The sequence below is a fragment of the Somniosus microcephalus genome, chromosome 10, assembly GCF_052327205.1.
Source record: "Somniosus microcephalus isolate GS21.2 chromosome 10, FLI_Smic_1.0, whole genome shotgun sequence".
In the NCBI taxonomy this organism is placed as follows: domain Eukaryota; kingdom Metazoa; phylum Chordata; class Chondrichthyes; order Squaliformes; family Somniosidae; genus Somniosus; species Somniosus microcephalus.
Genome location: NC_140996.1, coordinates 104374404 through 104389629, shown reverse-complemented (window position 1 = coordinate 104389629; position 15226 = coordinate 104374404). Strand labels below are relative to the sequence as shown.

Sequence of the window (15226 nt, the reverse complement as noted above, 5' to 3'; positions counted from 1 at the left end):
TCAAGAGGTGAAAGACGCAACGAAGCCTCTATTAGTAACTTGACAGATCACACATTTGGAATTTAGCGTATGCGCAAGCATCAAAGGTTGCACTTGCAGCCACAACCTGATGGGATGTGGGAAATGAAATAGAAAAGGGTGGAAAAAAGACCAAGAGAAAAGTGAGGTGGCGGAGAGCATGGTAGAGAGAAATGAGGTGGGATTAAAAGAATTGTGAGGGAGACCAAAGGGGTAGGGAGGTGAAAGAGAGAGAGGACACACCGGGAGAGTGGAGGGGAAAAGGAATGGAACATGAGATATGACTGGGAGAGAGGGGGGAAAAACAGAAGGGGAAAGCATCCTAAGGTATAAGAAAAATTGGTGAGAGGGAAACGTTACAGGACAGGAGGTAAATTTTTGAGGAGGCCCTCAAAACTCTTCCACAGGTTGCTTTGACCGATTGGCGATCTAGCCCTGGAGTTTTCGCTTTGGGTGGAATCGGTGTTCCGAGCGCAAATTGCGCCCAAAATTGTGCTAGTTTTGAGAAGTGTTTGTTCCCCTCAAGTTTCCACTCAGACTCATTTGCATATCACAGACTGTAAAATCTGCCATGAACCAGCGTTTTAGAATGTAATTTATAAAAAAAAATGTGTTTTCAATATATTCTGTCATATATTTAAGAGTGGTAACTTGGTGCAGTTTGATTAATACAACTGAAAATGGGTTGATCACAAAAATAAGATTTTTAAATCAATGTCTAGCTCACTACCTGCGAGTAACCCGATTTTAAATAACTGAAAATGACTTTAAAAAATCTATACAGAACCATTTGCTAGTTACAGGAAACTGTCTGGTATCCGGCACGGACGGGACCGACGTGGTGCCGGTTCAACAATTCCGGATAACCGAACGCTATAGTAAAAGATACGGAGCTCAGAGCTCCGTATAAAGCAACAAACCAACAGCTTCAAAACAATCGGCACAAGTTGCAAGCGTCTTTGTAGCTTAGCAACAACTTCAGCTACACCCTTGCACAGCAACAAACGGAGTAAAAAAAGTAATAAAAGTTTTAAAAAAAAAGTTACCTGAACCGACTCCTGAATTTTGCCGGTGGATCGAGCGTTCCGGTTATTTAGGGGCTGGTTAATCGAAAGTTTCCTGTATACTGGTTTCTTAGTTTAAAAAAAACATAATTTTATGAGCCTCCTCAAAGGCCTGCCAATGGGTATAATTTGCGGAAATTCGCCATGGTGTTCAATTCGATCTGGGGCGTGGCCAGTTTTGTGGGCAGGGCCAGCTTCTCTTACGATGTTTTTTAAACTAGCGCAAAAGATCGCGGAAACTCGATTTGCGCTCGATGTAATTTGCGCTTGCAATTCCTCTTTTTTTGCGCTGGTTTGGTCGAATAGCGCTTGGGGGAGAACATGCGCAACCTAGCAGAAACACCAGGCCTTGTTGTTCCAAAATCATCACTGACTCCTTAGTTTTAACATTGCCTTTGGTATTTTGGCAGCAGGCCAACTGATGTCCACTTGAATTTGATGGCTTTATGAAATAGCTTGCTTTTGTGAGCCCGATGTGCATGTTTGTGCCTTGTGTCAAAGTCACTTTGAATGGTGAATGAGGTTATGTCATGTCTCAGTGGAAGCCTCAACAAATATTAGATGCAAAGTTTACCCTGGTGTTAATATTATTCGTGAGTTGCTACCACAGCTGGGATGGTTCCAGCTGTCTCTCTTTAATCTTGCGATGAATCAGTTGATGCAGAGTGCCAAGAATGATGTCATTGTTCAAAGAGTTATTCTTCTTGGGCAGTCCCTCGGAACCGAGGATGACTTGCTTCCACATTAAAAATGAGTTCTCAGGTGACTGATGAGTCCAATGTGGGACCTACAGTCTTTGTCACAGGTGGGGCAGACGGTGGTTGAAGGGGCGGGTGGGTGGGGTGCTTGAGTTGATGTGCGCTGCTTGCGCTTGACTTCTGGCGAAGAGACTCAAGGTGTTCGGCGCCTTCCCGAATGCTTCTCCTCCACTTTGTGCGGTCTTGGGCCAGGGATTCCTAGGTGTCGGTGGGGATGTTACACTTTTTCAAGGAGGCTTTGAGGGTGTCCTTGAAGCGTTTCCTCTGCCCACCTGGGGCTCTCTTGCTGTGTCGGAGCTCCGAGTAGAGCGCTTGTTTTGGGAGTCTCGTATCGGCATGCGGGCGATCTGACCCATCCATCGGAGCTGATTGAGTGTGGTCAAAGCTTCAATGCTGGGGATGTTGGCTTGAGCGAGAACACTGATGTTGGTGCGCCTATCCCGACAATGGATTTGCAGGATCTTGCGGAGGCAGATTTGGGGGTACCTCTCCAGTGCTTTGAGGTGCCTGCTGTACATGGTCCATGTCTGAGGCATACAGGAGGGCGGGTATCACTACTGCTCTAGACTATGAGCTTGGTGCCAGGTTTGAGGTCCTGGTCTTCAAACACTCTCTCTTCCTCAGGTGACCGAAGGCTGCACTGGCACACTAAAGGCGGTGTTGGACTTCGTCATCGACGTCTGCCCTTGTTGACAGTCAGCTCCTGAAAGTGGTTGTCCAAGGCCTCGTCGTGGATATTGATAATCGGGGGGCAGTACTGTGTGGCGGGGGCAGGTTGGTAGAGGACCTTTGTCTTACGGATGTTTAGTGTAAGGCCCATGCTCTCGTGCACTTTGGTGAAGGTATTGACGATGGTTTGGAGTTCGACCTCCGAGTGTGCGTAGACGCAAGCGTCGTCTGCATACTGTGAATACTGCATACATATGCATTACAAGAAACAGACAGAGCTAACAGTAAACGATGGAAAAACTCAGCATGCCAGGCAACACCCGTGGAGAGAGAAACAGAGTCAAGGTTTTGGGTCGAAACCCTTCTACAGAACTGAGGAAAAAAAGGCAGGAAATGAAACATTAAAAGGCAGTTTGGGGGCTGAGAAATGGGGGAGGGGATGAAGGAAGAGACATTGAGATATTCAAGGTGAGACGAGATAGCAATAGGACTCCCAAAACAAGCGCTCTATTCGCAGTTCCGCCACGGCAAGAGAGCCCCAGATGGGCAGAGGAAACGCTTGAAGGACACCCTCAAAGCCTCCTTGAAGAAGTGTAACATCCCAACCGACACCTGGGAATCCCTGGCCCAAGACCGCACAAAGTGGAGGAGAAGCATCCGGGAAGGCGCCAAACACCTCGAGTCTCTTCGCCAGTAGCAAGCGGAAGCCAAGCGCAAGGAGCGCACGTCAACCCAAGCACCCCACCCACCCGCCCCTTCAACCACCGTCTGCCCCACCTGTGACAGAGACTGCAGGTCCCGCATTGGACTCATCAGTCACCTGCGAACTCATTTTTAATGCGGAAGCAAGTCATCCTTAGTTCCGAGGGACTGCCGAAGAAGAAGAAGAAGAGGACATGTAAAGAAACAAACAATGGCTCTGGATGAAGTGTGAAATGCGCCGGCAGAGTGAGAGACAGCTGCCACGTGGGAGAGAGAGAAAAAAAATGAAAAGGCACAAACCAAAAGTGTGGATAAAAAATATAATAGGGGCCGAGGTTATGATCTGAAATTGTTGAATTCGATATTGAGTCCGGTAGGCTGTAAGGTGCCTAATCGGAAGATGAGGTGCTGTTCCTCGAGTTTACGCTGAGCTTCCGTGGAACAATGCAAGAGACCGCAGACGGTGAGGTCTGAGTGGGAATGGAGCGGTGAATTGAAACGACAGGCGACCGGAAGCTCGGGGTCACCCTTACGGACTGAACGGAGGTGTTCTGCAAAGCGGTCACCTAATTTGCGCTTGGTGTCCCCAATGTAGAGGAGACCACATAGTGAGCAGTGAATACAGTATACTAGATTGCAAGAAGGACAAGTAAATCACTGTTTCACCTGGAAGGGGTGTTTGGGGCCCTGGGCAGTGGGAAGAGGGGAGGTATATGGGCAGGTGTTGCATCTCCTGCGCTTGCACGGGAAGGTGCCGGGCGAAGGGGAAGGGGTGCTGGGGGTGATAGAGGAGTGGACTAGGGTGTCTCGGAGGGAGCGGTCCCTACGGAATGCTGAAAGGGGAGGGGAAGATGTGCTTGGTGGTGGGATCACGTTGGAGGTGGTGGAAATGGCGGAGGATGATCCGTTGAATGTGGAGGCTGGTGGGGTGAAAGGTGAGGACAAGTGGAACCCTATCGTGGTTCCGGGAGGGAGGGGCAGGGGTGAGGGCAGAAGTGTGGGCGATAGAACGAACCCGGTCGAGGGCCATGTCAACCACGGTAGAGGGGAATCCTCGGTTGAGGGAAAAGGAAGACATGTCGGAAGCACTGGTGTGGAAGGTGGCATCGTCGGAGCAGATGCGGCGGAGACGGAGAAACTGGGAGAATGGAATAGAGTCCTTACAGGAGGCAGGGTGGGAGGAAGTGTAGTCCAGGTAGCTGTGGGAGTCAGTGGGCTTGTAGTGAATGTTGGTCAATAACCTATCCCCAGAGATGGAGATGGAGAAGTCGAGGAAGGGAAGGGAAGAGTCGGAGATGGACCATGTGAGGGAAGGGTGGAAATTGGAGGCGAAGTGAATGAAATTGTCTAGTTCAGGGCAAGAGCAGGAAACGGCACCGATGCAGTCATCAATGTATCGGAAAAAGAGATGAGGGAGAGGACCTGAGTAGGACTGGAACAAAGAGTGTTCCACATATCCCACGAAAAGGTAGGTATAGCTAGGACTCATGCGGGTAGACAGACAGAGCTAATTGTTTGTCCTACCAGGGGTTTCTGCAAGCAAGACGCTCCTTGCTTGGCTTTGTCCTGAAATGGGGTGTATTACTTGAAGACCGGTTTCTGGGATACCACCCTGCTATGGTTGACCGCTTGAATTATGATATTCTGGTGTTGCTGTTCTAAATTCCAAGTATAGAGTCTGTACAACTTGCTTCTGTGACTCTGATGGGATAATTAAAGTTGTTGAGAGATTATACACAAGTGAATAGTTACAATCTTACTTCAAGCAAGCAATGCCTTGGTGCGTCAACCTGTGTTGTTCTGTTTTCTGGGGACAATCAGTATGGTAACTATGTCAGTGCACTTTTTTTTTGCTCCATACCTAACTAGGAATGAAAGACTTGCATCTGCTGTAGTATTAAGAATATAGTCCTCACAATAGTGCCTAACTTTGGTACAGGTCCCCTTTCTTAAAAATTGCACAGCTTTCGTCTCATGCTGAAAATCATGGTCCAGAGATGCACATGCATTGAAGCAGTGGCCTCCGTACAGCACACAACGTGGTTGATGATATAACAGGCCTGAATTTCCGGTCGGAGTCTTCCCCCGGGCAAATGCCTCCGAACAGCAAGAGAAGTCCGAACCTACCCGATGGTTCTGGAGGTTTGAACACTTGCGCTCCTGGGCCTCTACTCAACGCATGAGTAAAGGCTCGCGTATCCCAGGGGCGCACACGGTTTGCAAGCGCCCCTGGGACCACATGGGCTATGCCAACCAATCAAAAAGGGGGATCCCCATTATGCTTATGGGGATTCTATTTACGTACGGAATCCCCATAAGCATGAATAGGAATCCTTAAAAAATCACAATTACACAACAGTTAAATAAAAGTAAATCATTACATGTTCAAAATTAATTAAATTACAATTAAGTGAAACATTTAAAACAAAAATTATTTTTGAAAAATAAATTTAAATGTTTTAAAGGGACTGAAAATAACCTAAACTAATTTTAAAGGTTTTTTATGTTTAAATAATTTTTTTTTAAAGTATTTATTTAAGCTCTTACGCTGGTAAAAGAAGGCCTTATGCCTGCTTTTACCAGGCGTAAGAGATTCACGGGCATTCGCTGAGCAGTAGTTGGGCAAATAGCTCATCTCTCCGCCAGCGAATATCCATTTCCCGAGGATGCGGTGGATCTGACGAGCTGAAACTTGACATCACAAGTTCCGGGTTTTCGCGCATGTGCATCACACACAAAAACCTAGAGCTTGCGGGGCACTTACGGCCGCGTACACGGTCACAGGCCCCGGAAAATCCGGGCCAACAGATTTGATTTGTTAGCTTTGACTCTGTGGTAGCATTCTTGCCTGAGTCAGAATGTTGAGGCGGTAAGTCCCACTCTAGAGACTTGAGCACTTTATCTAGGCTGACACTTCAGTGCCGTATTGAGAGACTGCTGCATTGTTCCCAGTGCCGTCTTTTACATCAGATTTTAAACTACAGACCGGTCTGCTTGGGTTGATATAAAATATCAATATGTGGTGATAGTGACCATAATATGGTAAGATTTAAGGTGGTCATGGAAAAGGACAGGGATGGGCCGGAAATAAAGGTTCTAAATTGGGGGAAGGCCGATTTTAATAGGATAAAGCAGGATCTGGCCAAAATGGACTGGGATCAGCTACTTGTAGGAAAATCCGCATCGGAGCAATGGGAGGCTTTCAGAAGGGAGATTGAGATCATACAATGGCAACATGTTCCCGTAAAGGTCAAGGGTGGTTCCAAAAACCACAGGGAACCTTGGATGTCAGGGGATATACGAGAATGGATTAGGAAAAAAAGGAGGGCTTTTGGCAGATACAAAAGGCTAAAGACGGAGGAAGCCCTAGAGGAGTACAAAAAGTGCAGGGGGATACTTAAAAAAGAAATTAGGAGATCAAGGAGGGGCCATGAAATAACACTGGCGAGCAAAATAAAGGAAAATCCTAAGATGTTTTATTATAAGTATATTAAGGGTAAGAGGATAACTAGGGAAAAAATAGGGCCCATTAGGGACAAAAGTGGCAATCTGTGTGTGGAGCCGGAAGATGTAGGAGGGGTTCTAAATGAATTTTTTGCATCTGTTTTCACTATGGAGAAGGACGATGTAGACATAGAAATAGGGCGGGGGGACTGTGATATGCTCGAACATATTAACATCGAGAGGGAGGAGGTATTGGCGGTTTTAGCTGGCCTAAAAATGGATAAATCCCCAGGCCCGGATGAAATGTATCCCAGGCTGCTGTGTGAGGCAAAGGAAGAGATTGCGGGGGCTCTAACACATATATTCAGGACCTCTCTGGCCACAGGGGATGTGCCAGAGGACTGGAGGACCGCTAATGTAGTACCATTATTCAAGAAGGGAAGTAGGGAAAAACCGGGGAACTACAGGCCAGCGAGCCTAACATCAGTGGTAGGAAAATTATTGGAAAAGATTCTGAGGGACAAAATTTGTCTCCACTTGGAGAGGCAAGGATTAATCAGGGATAGTCAACATGGCTTTGTCAAGGGAAGATCATGTCTGACTAATTTGATAGAATTTTTTGAGGGGGTGACTAGGTGTGTGGATGAGGGTAAAGCAGTGGATGTGGTATACATGGATTTCAGTAAGGCCTTCGATAAAGTCCCGCACAGGAGACTGGTCAAGAAGGTAAGAGCCCATGGAATCCAGGGTGCCTTGGCACATTGGATACAAAACTGGCTTAGTGGCAGAAGGCAGAGGGTGATGGTCGAAGGTTGTTTTTGTGACTGGAAGCCTGTGGCCAGTGGGGTACCACAGGGATCGGTGCTGGGTCCCTTGCTGTTTGTGGTCTACATTAATGACTTGGATATGAATGTAAAGGGTATGATCAGTAAGTTCGCGGATGATACAAAAATTGGTAGGGTGGTAAATGGCGAGGAGGGTAGCCTCAGTCTGCAGGACGATATAGATGGGTTGGTCAGATGGGCGGAACAGTGGCAAATGGAATTTAACCCGGAAAAGTGCGAGGTGATGCACTTTGGGGGGACTAACAAGGCAAAGGAATACACAATGAATGGAAAGACCCTAGGCAAGACGGAGGGTCAGAGGGATCTGGGTGTGCAAGTACACAGATCCCTGAAGGCGGCGGAACAGGTGGATAAGGTGGTAAAAAAAGGCATATGGGATACTTGCCTTCATTAGCCGAGGCATTGAATATAAGAGCAAGGAGGTTATGATGGAGCTGTATAAAACACTGGTTAGGCCACAGCTGGAATACTGTGTGCAGTTCTGGTCGCCACACTACAGGAAGGATGTGATCGCGTTAGAGAGGGTGCAGAGGAGGTTCACCAGGATGTTACCAGGGCTGGAGCGCTTCAGCTATGAAGAAAGACTGGGCAGATTGGGTTTGTTTTCCTTGGAGCAGAGGAGGCTGAGGGGGGACATGATTGAGGTGTACAAAATTATGAGGGGCATAGATAGGATGGATGCTGAGGAGCTTTTTCCCTTAGTAGAGGGGTCAATAACTAGGGGGCATAGATTCAAGGTAAAGGGCGGGAGGTTTAGAGGGGATTTGAGAAAGAACTTTTTCACCCAGAGGGTGGTTGGAGTCTGGAACTCACTGCCTGAAAGGGTTGTGGAGGCAGAAACCCTCACAACATTTAAGAAGCATTTGGATGTGCACTTGAAATGCCATTGCATACAAGGCTACGGGCCAAATGCTGGAATATGGGATTAGATTAGACAGGGCTTGATGGCCGGCGCGGACATGATGGGCCGAAGGGCCTCTATCCGTGCTGTATTACTCTATGACTCTATCCCATTGCACTATTGAAAAAAGAGCTGGGGAGTTCTGCTTCTGTCCTGGCTTATATTTATCTTTCAGCCAACACCATTAAAACAGATTATTTGGTTCTTGCTGTTTGTGGAACAAATTGGCTGCTGTATTTGTCCACATAACAATAGTGAATACACTTCCATTAAATAAAAAATGTACTTAATTGGCTGTGATGCACTTGGAACATTCTGAGAATCAGAAAAGCACCATACAAATGCGAGCTCTTTGGCTCTTCACACCTCCAAATCTGATTTTTGGTAAGAATGTAGTGGAAAATTTCACGGTGTTTTGTCGCTCAAATTTAGAAGTTAAGCGTTTCAGCACCCCTGAAGAATTTGGGAATTTATTAGTGGAAATTGGTTTAAAAACTGATTCTACAGATATCTGGCGACACAAATCAATATAGGGTTTAGGATAGGGTTTGCATGATTGTCATAACTAATAACTTTTATAGAGCAATATACAGCGTTTCAGCAAGTTAACTTGACCTAATTATTCTCTTCACAGGAAGATATGAACTTAAATGAAGAGCGAAAGGCTCCTCTTCGCGAGAAGGACTTGAGTACTAAAAGGGAAATGGTTGTGCAGTACATTGGTGCAGCTTCCAATACCGTAAGTGAAACATGAAGCTTTTTGAAAGATGTTTTTAGCTGCATGGCATGAAAATCAATACGTTCAATTATTTTTTTTTAAATGAACATAGTTGAATGATTAAGACCTTCTGTACACATTATGGGTCTTTCCAGATGTCAGCCAGCTGAGTAATCTTGTTATGATTCACTTAATGCAACTTTTGCTTTCTTTAAGTGAAGTCAAGTCCGCTTCTTCTTTTGGAAGTAATCTAATTGATCTCTCATGCTACTGCTCATGGGCAAACATTTCAGAACTATATATATATAATTTTTTAAAATATATATATTGTACTCTATTATATTTCCTGCTATTCTGTTGCTCACATTCCTGTACTACATATCTCTTGTAATTTTATAACAAATGTATGGGAAGGAAATATTAACTGTCTCCCCTGAATTTCAGATGTGTTCTGTTTGAGTTAAGTAATGAATTTTTGAAAAGGCATTTTAAGTAACCTCAGAAAAATTAGTGAAGTTTGGTCATTCTAATATTTGTTATGATACGAGGGACCAATGACCAGTGGCGATCATGCATAATAGCTTTGTGTAACATAAGAATTCTGATATTTTGGTTGAGAAAAATGTATGAATTAAGCAGTGTTACTGTTGATCTTGCTGCCTTACTTCTACTTTGGTGTACATTTTATTCCCTGCAATAAATCTGACTATCTACTTTCAATCTAAACTATATTCTCTGACAGCACATTATTTTTCATCCTATCTAAGTGATTAGGAATCTATACTGGATATTTCACCTGACCTCTGTTGGATAACTCAGTGGCGCAAAGGTATATTTATTGTTAGTCCTGACGCATGCTACTCTTGTCCTTTGCATACTTAAAATATTTTGGTTCAGAAGGAATGTGGATTTGCCTTTGGAAACTGCAGTTTACCGTGAACATAAATAAAAAGAGGGTCCAGATTTTAATAATTGGGAGTTACACAAAATGGATAATTATTTATACAATTCCCTAGGACCTTACTGAAGAACGAAAGAATCTCTTGACATCTGTAACTGTGCCTTTGCTTCTTTCCCAGTTTCTAATTTTATTTGCATGCATTTCTCTCCCATGTCTGCCAGATTTTCTCTTTTTTTTGCTGTTTTTCATCTTCCTTTCTCTCGCTCTCGGGCTCTTGCTCGCTCTCGTCACGCTCTGGCCCGCTCGCGCACCCGCGCGCTCTCTTTCCCTCCCGCCCGCCCTCTTTCCCTCCCTCGCTCGTTTTTTTTCGCTCAAAGGTCAAAGTCTAAGCCCTGTACAGAAAAAAAAAAAAATAGTAATTTCAGAACTGGAAGATTGTTTTGAAGCAGCAGACATCAGGTACCACCATTATAGAGAAGACTCCACAGAAGGATAACGGGTAATTTGGAAGAAAATTCAGAATTCCCACATTTTGGGCTTGCACTTGAGACCTCAATAAGCATGACAATGAAGTTAGGTCTAATGCAATATAGCAAATAAGAAACATTAAGCAGTTTTATTTACCAAGAAATTGAAATGCAAATAACAAAGAAAAGATGCAGTTCTGATATTTCACACAAGGTGAATGTTGTGGCAGATAATTAATATCTACTGGATTACACTCTTCTTCTTAAGCAGTCCCTTGGGACCGAGGATGACTTGCTTCCGCACTAAAAATGAGTTCTCAGGTGACTGATGAGTCCAATGCGGGACCTACAGTCTCTGTCTCTGCTGGGCTTGTCCATGAGGGTCCTGACGTTCCAGGTCCCGAACTTTATTTTAAAGGGTGGAAGATGCCTGTGCGTGAATTCTTTTAACGTGGGGTGGCCGTTGCACACCAGCTACCACACGGGCTTGACAGAGCAAGGTCTTGGTCCAATGGCAAGGGGATCCAAGGCGATTGGAGACCAGGCTCTGCTACATCGGCCTAGCACGCTCACACTCATGCTCACACTCACACTCTCCTCCTCGCCGCAGGTCCTCTCTGCCTGGGTAGGAGAGAGGGAAACGGGGAGGGAGAGGCACTTTTACCCCCAGAATGAGCAGAGGCAGTAAATGGCAAGTTTCTGCAGAGCTATTGGAGATGTTAAAAGGGGAGCACATAAGTTTTCATTGTGTAGTTGAAACAACATTCAGTACAAAACACAAGGAGGAGGATTTTTTAAAAACCTGCTTAGAGTTACATAGGAAAGTAGTGGATCAAGAAAGATTCTGCAATCCATTTGGCCTGATAATTTTCAGTTGTCCATTCCCTCAAATAGCTATCAAATTCTCCTCTGAGTTTTCCCACACCATTTCCGTCCCTGGGCAGTCCAACTCCACATGTTCTCATCTTTTGCATTAAATAGTAACATCTAAACTGCCTATGCACCTTCCCTCTTCTAAGTTTAAAGTTTAATCACATTTTTGTGACTTCAAGACTCTACACTCTCCTCGCTAATCTCCCACTGATATAAACTCGGCTGCTCACATTCTATTCCGCATTTTGTACAAAAGAACATTTTGTATTGCACTATAGTCAGTTTGCTACCTTAACTGCATTAAATTGATATTCTAAAGGTTATATTTTATAAGCAAGTGCGTTACAAGTGAAGAGCATGCATTTTTACTTTATGGTTGTATTTTGGTAAATTTCTTCAGAGCTAGAATCAAATTTAGCCGAGTAGATGTTTGTTTTATTGTAGATCATGAAAACAGCACTTTGTGGATAGCAGCATTTGTTTTATTAGTTATGACTTCTGCAACAATAAATCAGATTTTTAGTTTTCTGATTTTTTTTTCCACTATTGGCCTGAGGCCGAAGATTGTCAGAATGAACAGTAGAAAAACTGATCCAGTTGGATTAGAATCTGAAAATAAAATATTATGAAAATTTTAGGAGGTGGATGTGCTAAGGCAGCCTTTTATGTTTTGAGATACTTTACCTATTGCCTTTATCTTGAGGTCTGTTGGGAAGGTGGCATAAATTATTGATTTTTCTCTTCACACTGTACTTGTTCCTTGTTCAATACTCATCAGAAGGTGCTGAATAAAATTTTGGCGATTCACATAGTGGAATAGCTGGTGTTGAAATTGAGAATAGAGGACCTGTTAGCATTTTTGCAGCTTTTTTTATGGAACATTTATTGAAGGGGTAATATAAGTGGGCAAACAACTACTCCTTAACTGCTGCGAAAGCATTTCCTTTGTTGGCCACCTGAGAAAAGTGACATGACTGTTGGCAACTCTGGTGATACACTAATAGTTGTGTGGTTAAGATTGGGAACTTTGCGTAGCTGGGCACTGAAACTGCAACTCCATTATGCTACACGATTTGGATTATGTACAGAAACTACAACATGGAAACAGGCTGTTTGACCCAGTGTTGGTGTTTGTTCTCCATATGAAAAGTCACCCCAATCCCATGTGCCTGTCCTGTCTTCAGTCTGAAGGGCCCATAAAGAGATGATCAAGACACAAGGAAAGGTAGAGGAGATGGAGGAAAAGCAGAGTTGGTTTTAAGTAGTGTTTTATCACATCTCTCCGATAAGGATTTAATGGTGTTTCACGGACAATAACAGTTTTGTAGCCAAATGTGGCACCCATTTTTCTCACAGCAAGATTCCACAAACAACAATGAGTTGACTAACCAGTTAATATGTTTTGTGATGTTGGTTGAGGCAGGAATGTTGGCCAGATCACCACAAAATCTCTTGCTGTTCTTAGTGTTGTGCGATGTGATCTTCAATGTTAACCTGAACTACTGGAACAGGGAGAACCACCACAGTTTAACACATCATGCAAAGGATGACACTTCAGAGAATTCCGCATTGTTCAGTACTGCACTGGAATGGCAATTTTTACAAGAAACACCAGAATGGTAGGTGTGATTGAATCAAAATGCAGTGCTAGCTCTGATTGGCTTGGTAAGTTTCATACCTCACTTTTTCAGTTCAGTCAGATTACTTACTTTGGATAGAAGGATCAGAAGAGGTAAGATAGCAACTGAACTAGGAAAATACAAAGAGTTGTCAGACTGTCTCAGTTTGCTGATTTATGGCACCAAACAGGACTGCTGCTGTTTACCAAATGTGATTTATTTCAAAGCATTCAGGAAGAGGCAGTTCGGAGACTTTGTTTAGAACTGTCCAGCATAGATACCTTTAAGGGGAAGATAGATAAGTACGTGAGGGAGAAAGGAATAGACTGATATGCTGATAGGGTTTGATGAAGTAGGGTGGGAGGAGGCTTGTGTGGAGCATAAACACTGGTGTGGACCAGTTGGGCCGAATGGCCTGTTTCTTTGTTGTAAATTAATGTAAGTTAGGACGAGTAGCAAAGTAACACTATAGACCATCATAGCTAACAGTACATCATAGCTAACAGTACAAGTTTTTATGAGTGGGGACGTGGGCCCATTAAAGACATTCAGGTAATACTATAATGGATTATAAGGAAATGGCAGACTTGTTAAATTAATACTTTTATATCTGTTTTCACAGTGGAGGAAGAGGACAGCATGCCAGTGGTATAAGGGAACCTAAAAATAAGTCAAGTGGAGGAACTTAATGGATCTAATATAAGTTTTTAAAAAAAATAATGGAGAAAATAATGAGACTTAAGAGATGAATTTCTTGGACATGATGGTTTCCACCCTTGGTTATTAAAAGAACCAGGTGGGGAAATTGGAGATGCGTTCGTCTAAATTTTCCAAACCGCTCTAGATTTGAAAATAATGCCTTTTGGATTGGAAAACTGCAAATGTTACACCATTATTTAAGACAAGGGAGGGAGTAACATATTCAAGACCTTGATTACTCCTCAACTGTCTAAAATCAAGGGAATATAAGACTATTTTATGCAACCTATCCTTAAAATTTAACCCTTTTAAGCCTGTTCAATTCTGGTGAATTTGCGTTGCACCCGCCTCTTCCAGGTCACTATCTGTTTACTGAGGTTTGGTGCCGAAAACTGAATGGAGTTTTCCAAATGGGGTCCTTCCAAGGCTCTGTAAAACTGAAGCCTCACTTCCTCATTATAGTATTTCAATTTCTTGCCTCTCAAGTGTTATATGTAGCCCAATGACCATCCTGTAATGTCAGATATAGTCGTTATTTAGTTTAATGCATCACAGCAAAATATCTTGAGGGTAAAATTTAACACCGGTGTTATATCTGAATTAATATTTTTTTTGTGACTACTGGCCACCTTTGGAAATAATCAACATTTATTCAGCTGAGTAGGTAATTTAACATGTTGGCTACATTTGAAATCTTATCTGTGCACTCTGGAATTTTTTTTTGGATCTGTAACCAAGAAGCACACTAAATGTGAAGCAGTACAGAAGAGAAATCCCAAACACACTAAATGATGCATATGTTTCTGTTTAATTTGTTGAGCCAGCATAAATATTTAAAATGGCCTGATTTTTGGCATTTTTGTTTACTGTGAAACCAGAATATGAAACATGATTGAGTACATAGCATTACATTACAGTACATATTAGTTACAGCACAGAAACAGGCGATTTGGCTCAACATGTCCATGCTGTTGTTCATGCTCCATATGAGCCTCCTCCCACCTGTCTTCGTCTAACCCCAACAGCATATCCTTTTATTCCTTTCTCCCTTGTGTTTATCTAGCTTCCCCTAAAATGCATCAATGCTAGTCACCTCAACTACTCCTTGTGATTGTGCGTTCCACATTCTAACCACTCTGGGTAGAGAAGTTTCTCCTGAATTTCCTATTTGATTTATTAGTGACTGTCTTGTATTTATGGCCCCTAGTTCTGGTCTTCCCCACAAGTGGAAATATCTTCTCTACGTCTACCCTATCAAACCCTTCATAATCTTAAATTAAAGAGTCCCAGCCTGTTAAATCTTTCTCATTGGTGTAGCCTTTCGGGTCTGGTGTCATCCAAGTAAATCTATTTTGCTCCTATTCCAGTGCCTCAATATCCTTTTTATAATATGGAGACCAAAAATGTTCACAGTACTCTGTGGTCTAACTGAGGTTCTATACAAGTTTTGCACAACTTATCTGCTTTTTAATTCTATCTCTCTTGAAATAAACCCCAGTGCTTAGTTTGCTTTTTTTAAAGGCCTTATTAAACTTCATCACTTATGGT

The 15226-nt window shown here is 43.5% G+C and overlaps 1 protein-coding gene across 1 annotated transcript in view; it reads left to right on the top strand.

Annotated features, from left to right (window-relative positions):
• The window catches only part of LOC147111592 (protein diaphanous homolog 3-like), a 1088834-nt gene that overhangs the window by 142199 nt on the left and 931409 nt on the right, over positions 1–15226 (top strand). The window contains exon 4 of the mRNA XM_085998659.1: positions 9036–9140. Within this exon, the coding sequence (XP_085854785.1) occupies positions 9036–9140 (105 nt within the window). The remainder of the gene's footprint in view (positions 1–9035; positions 9141–15226) is intronic.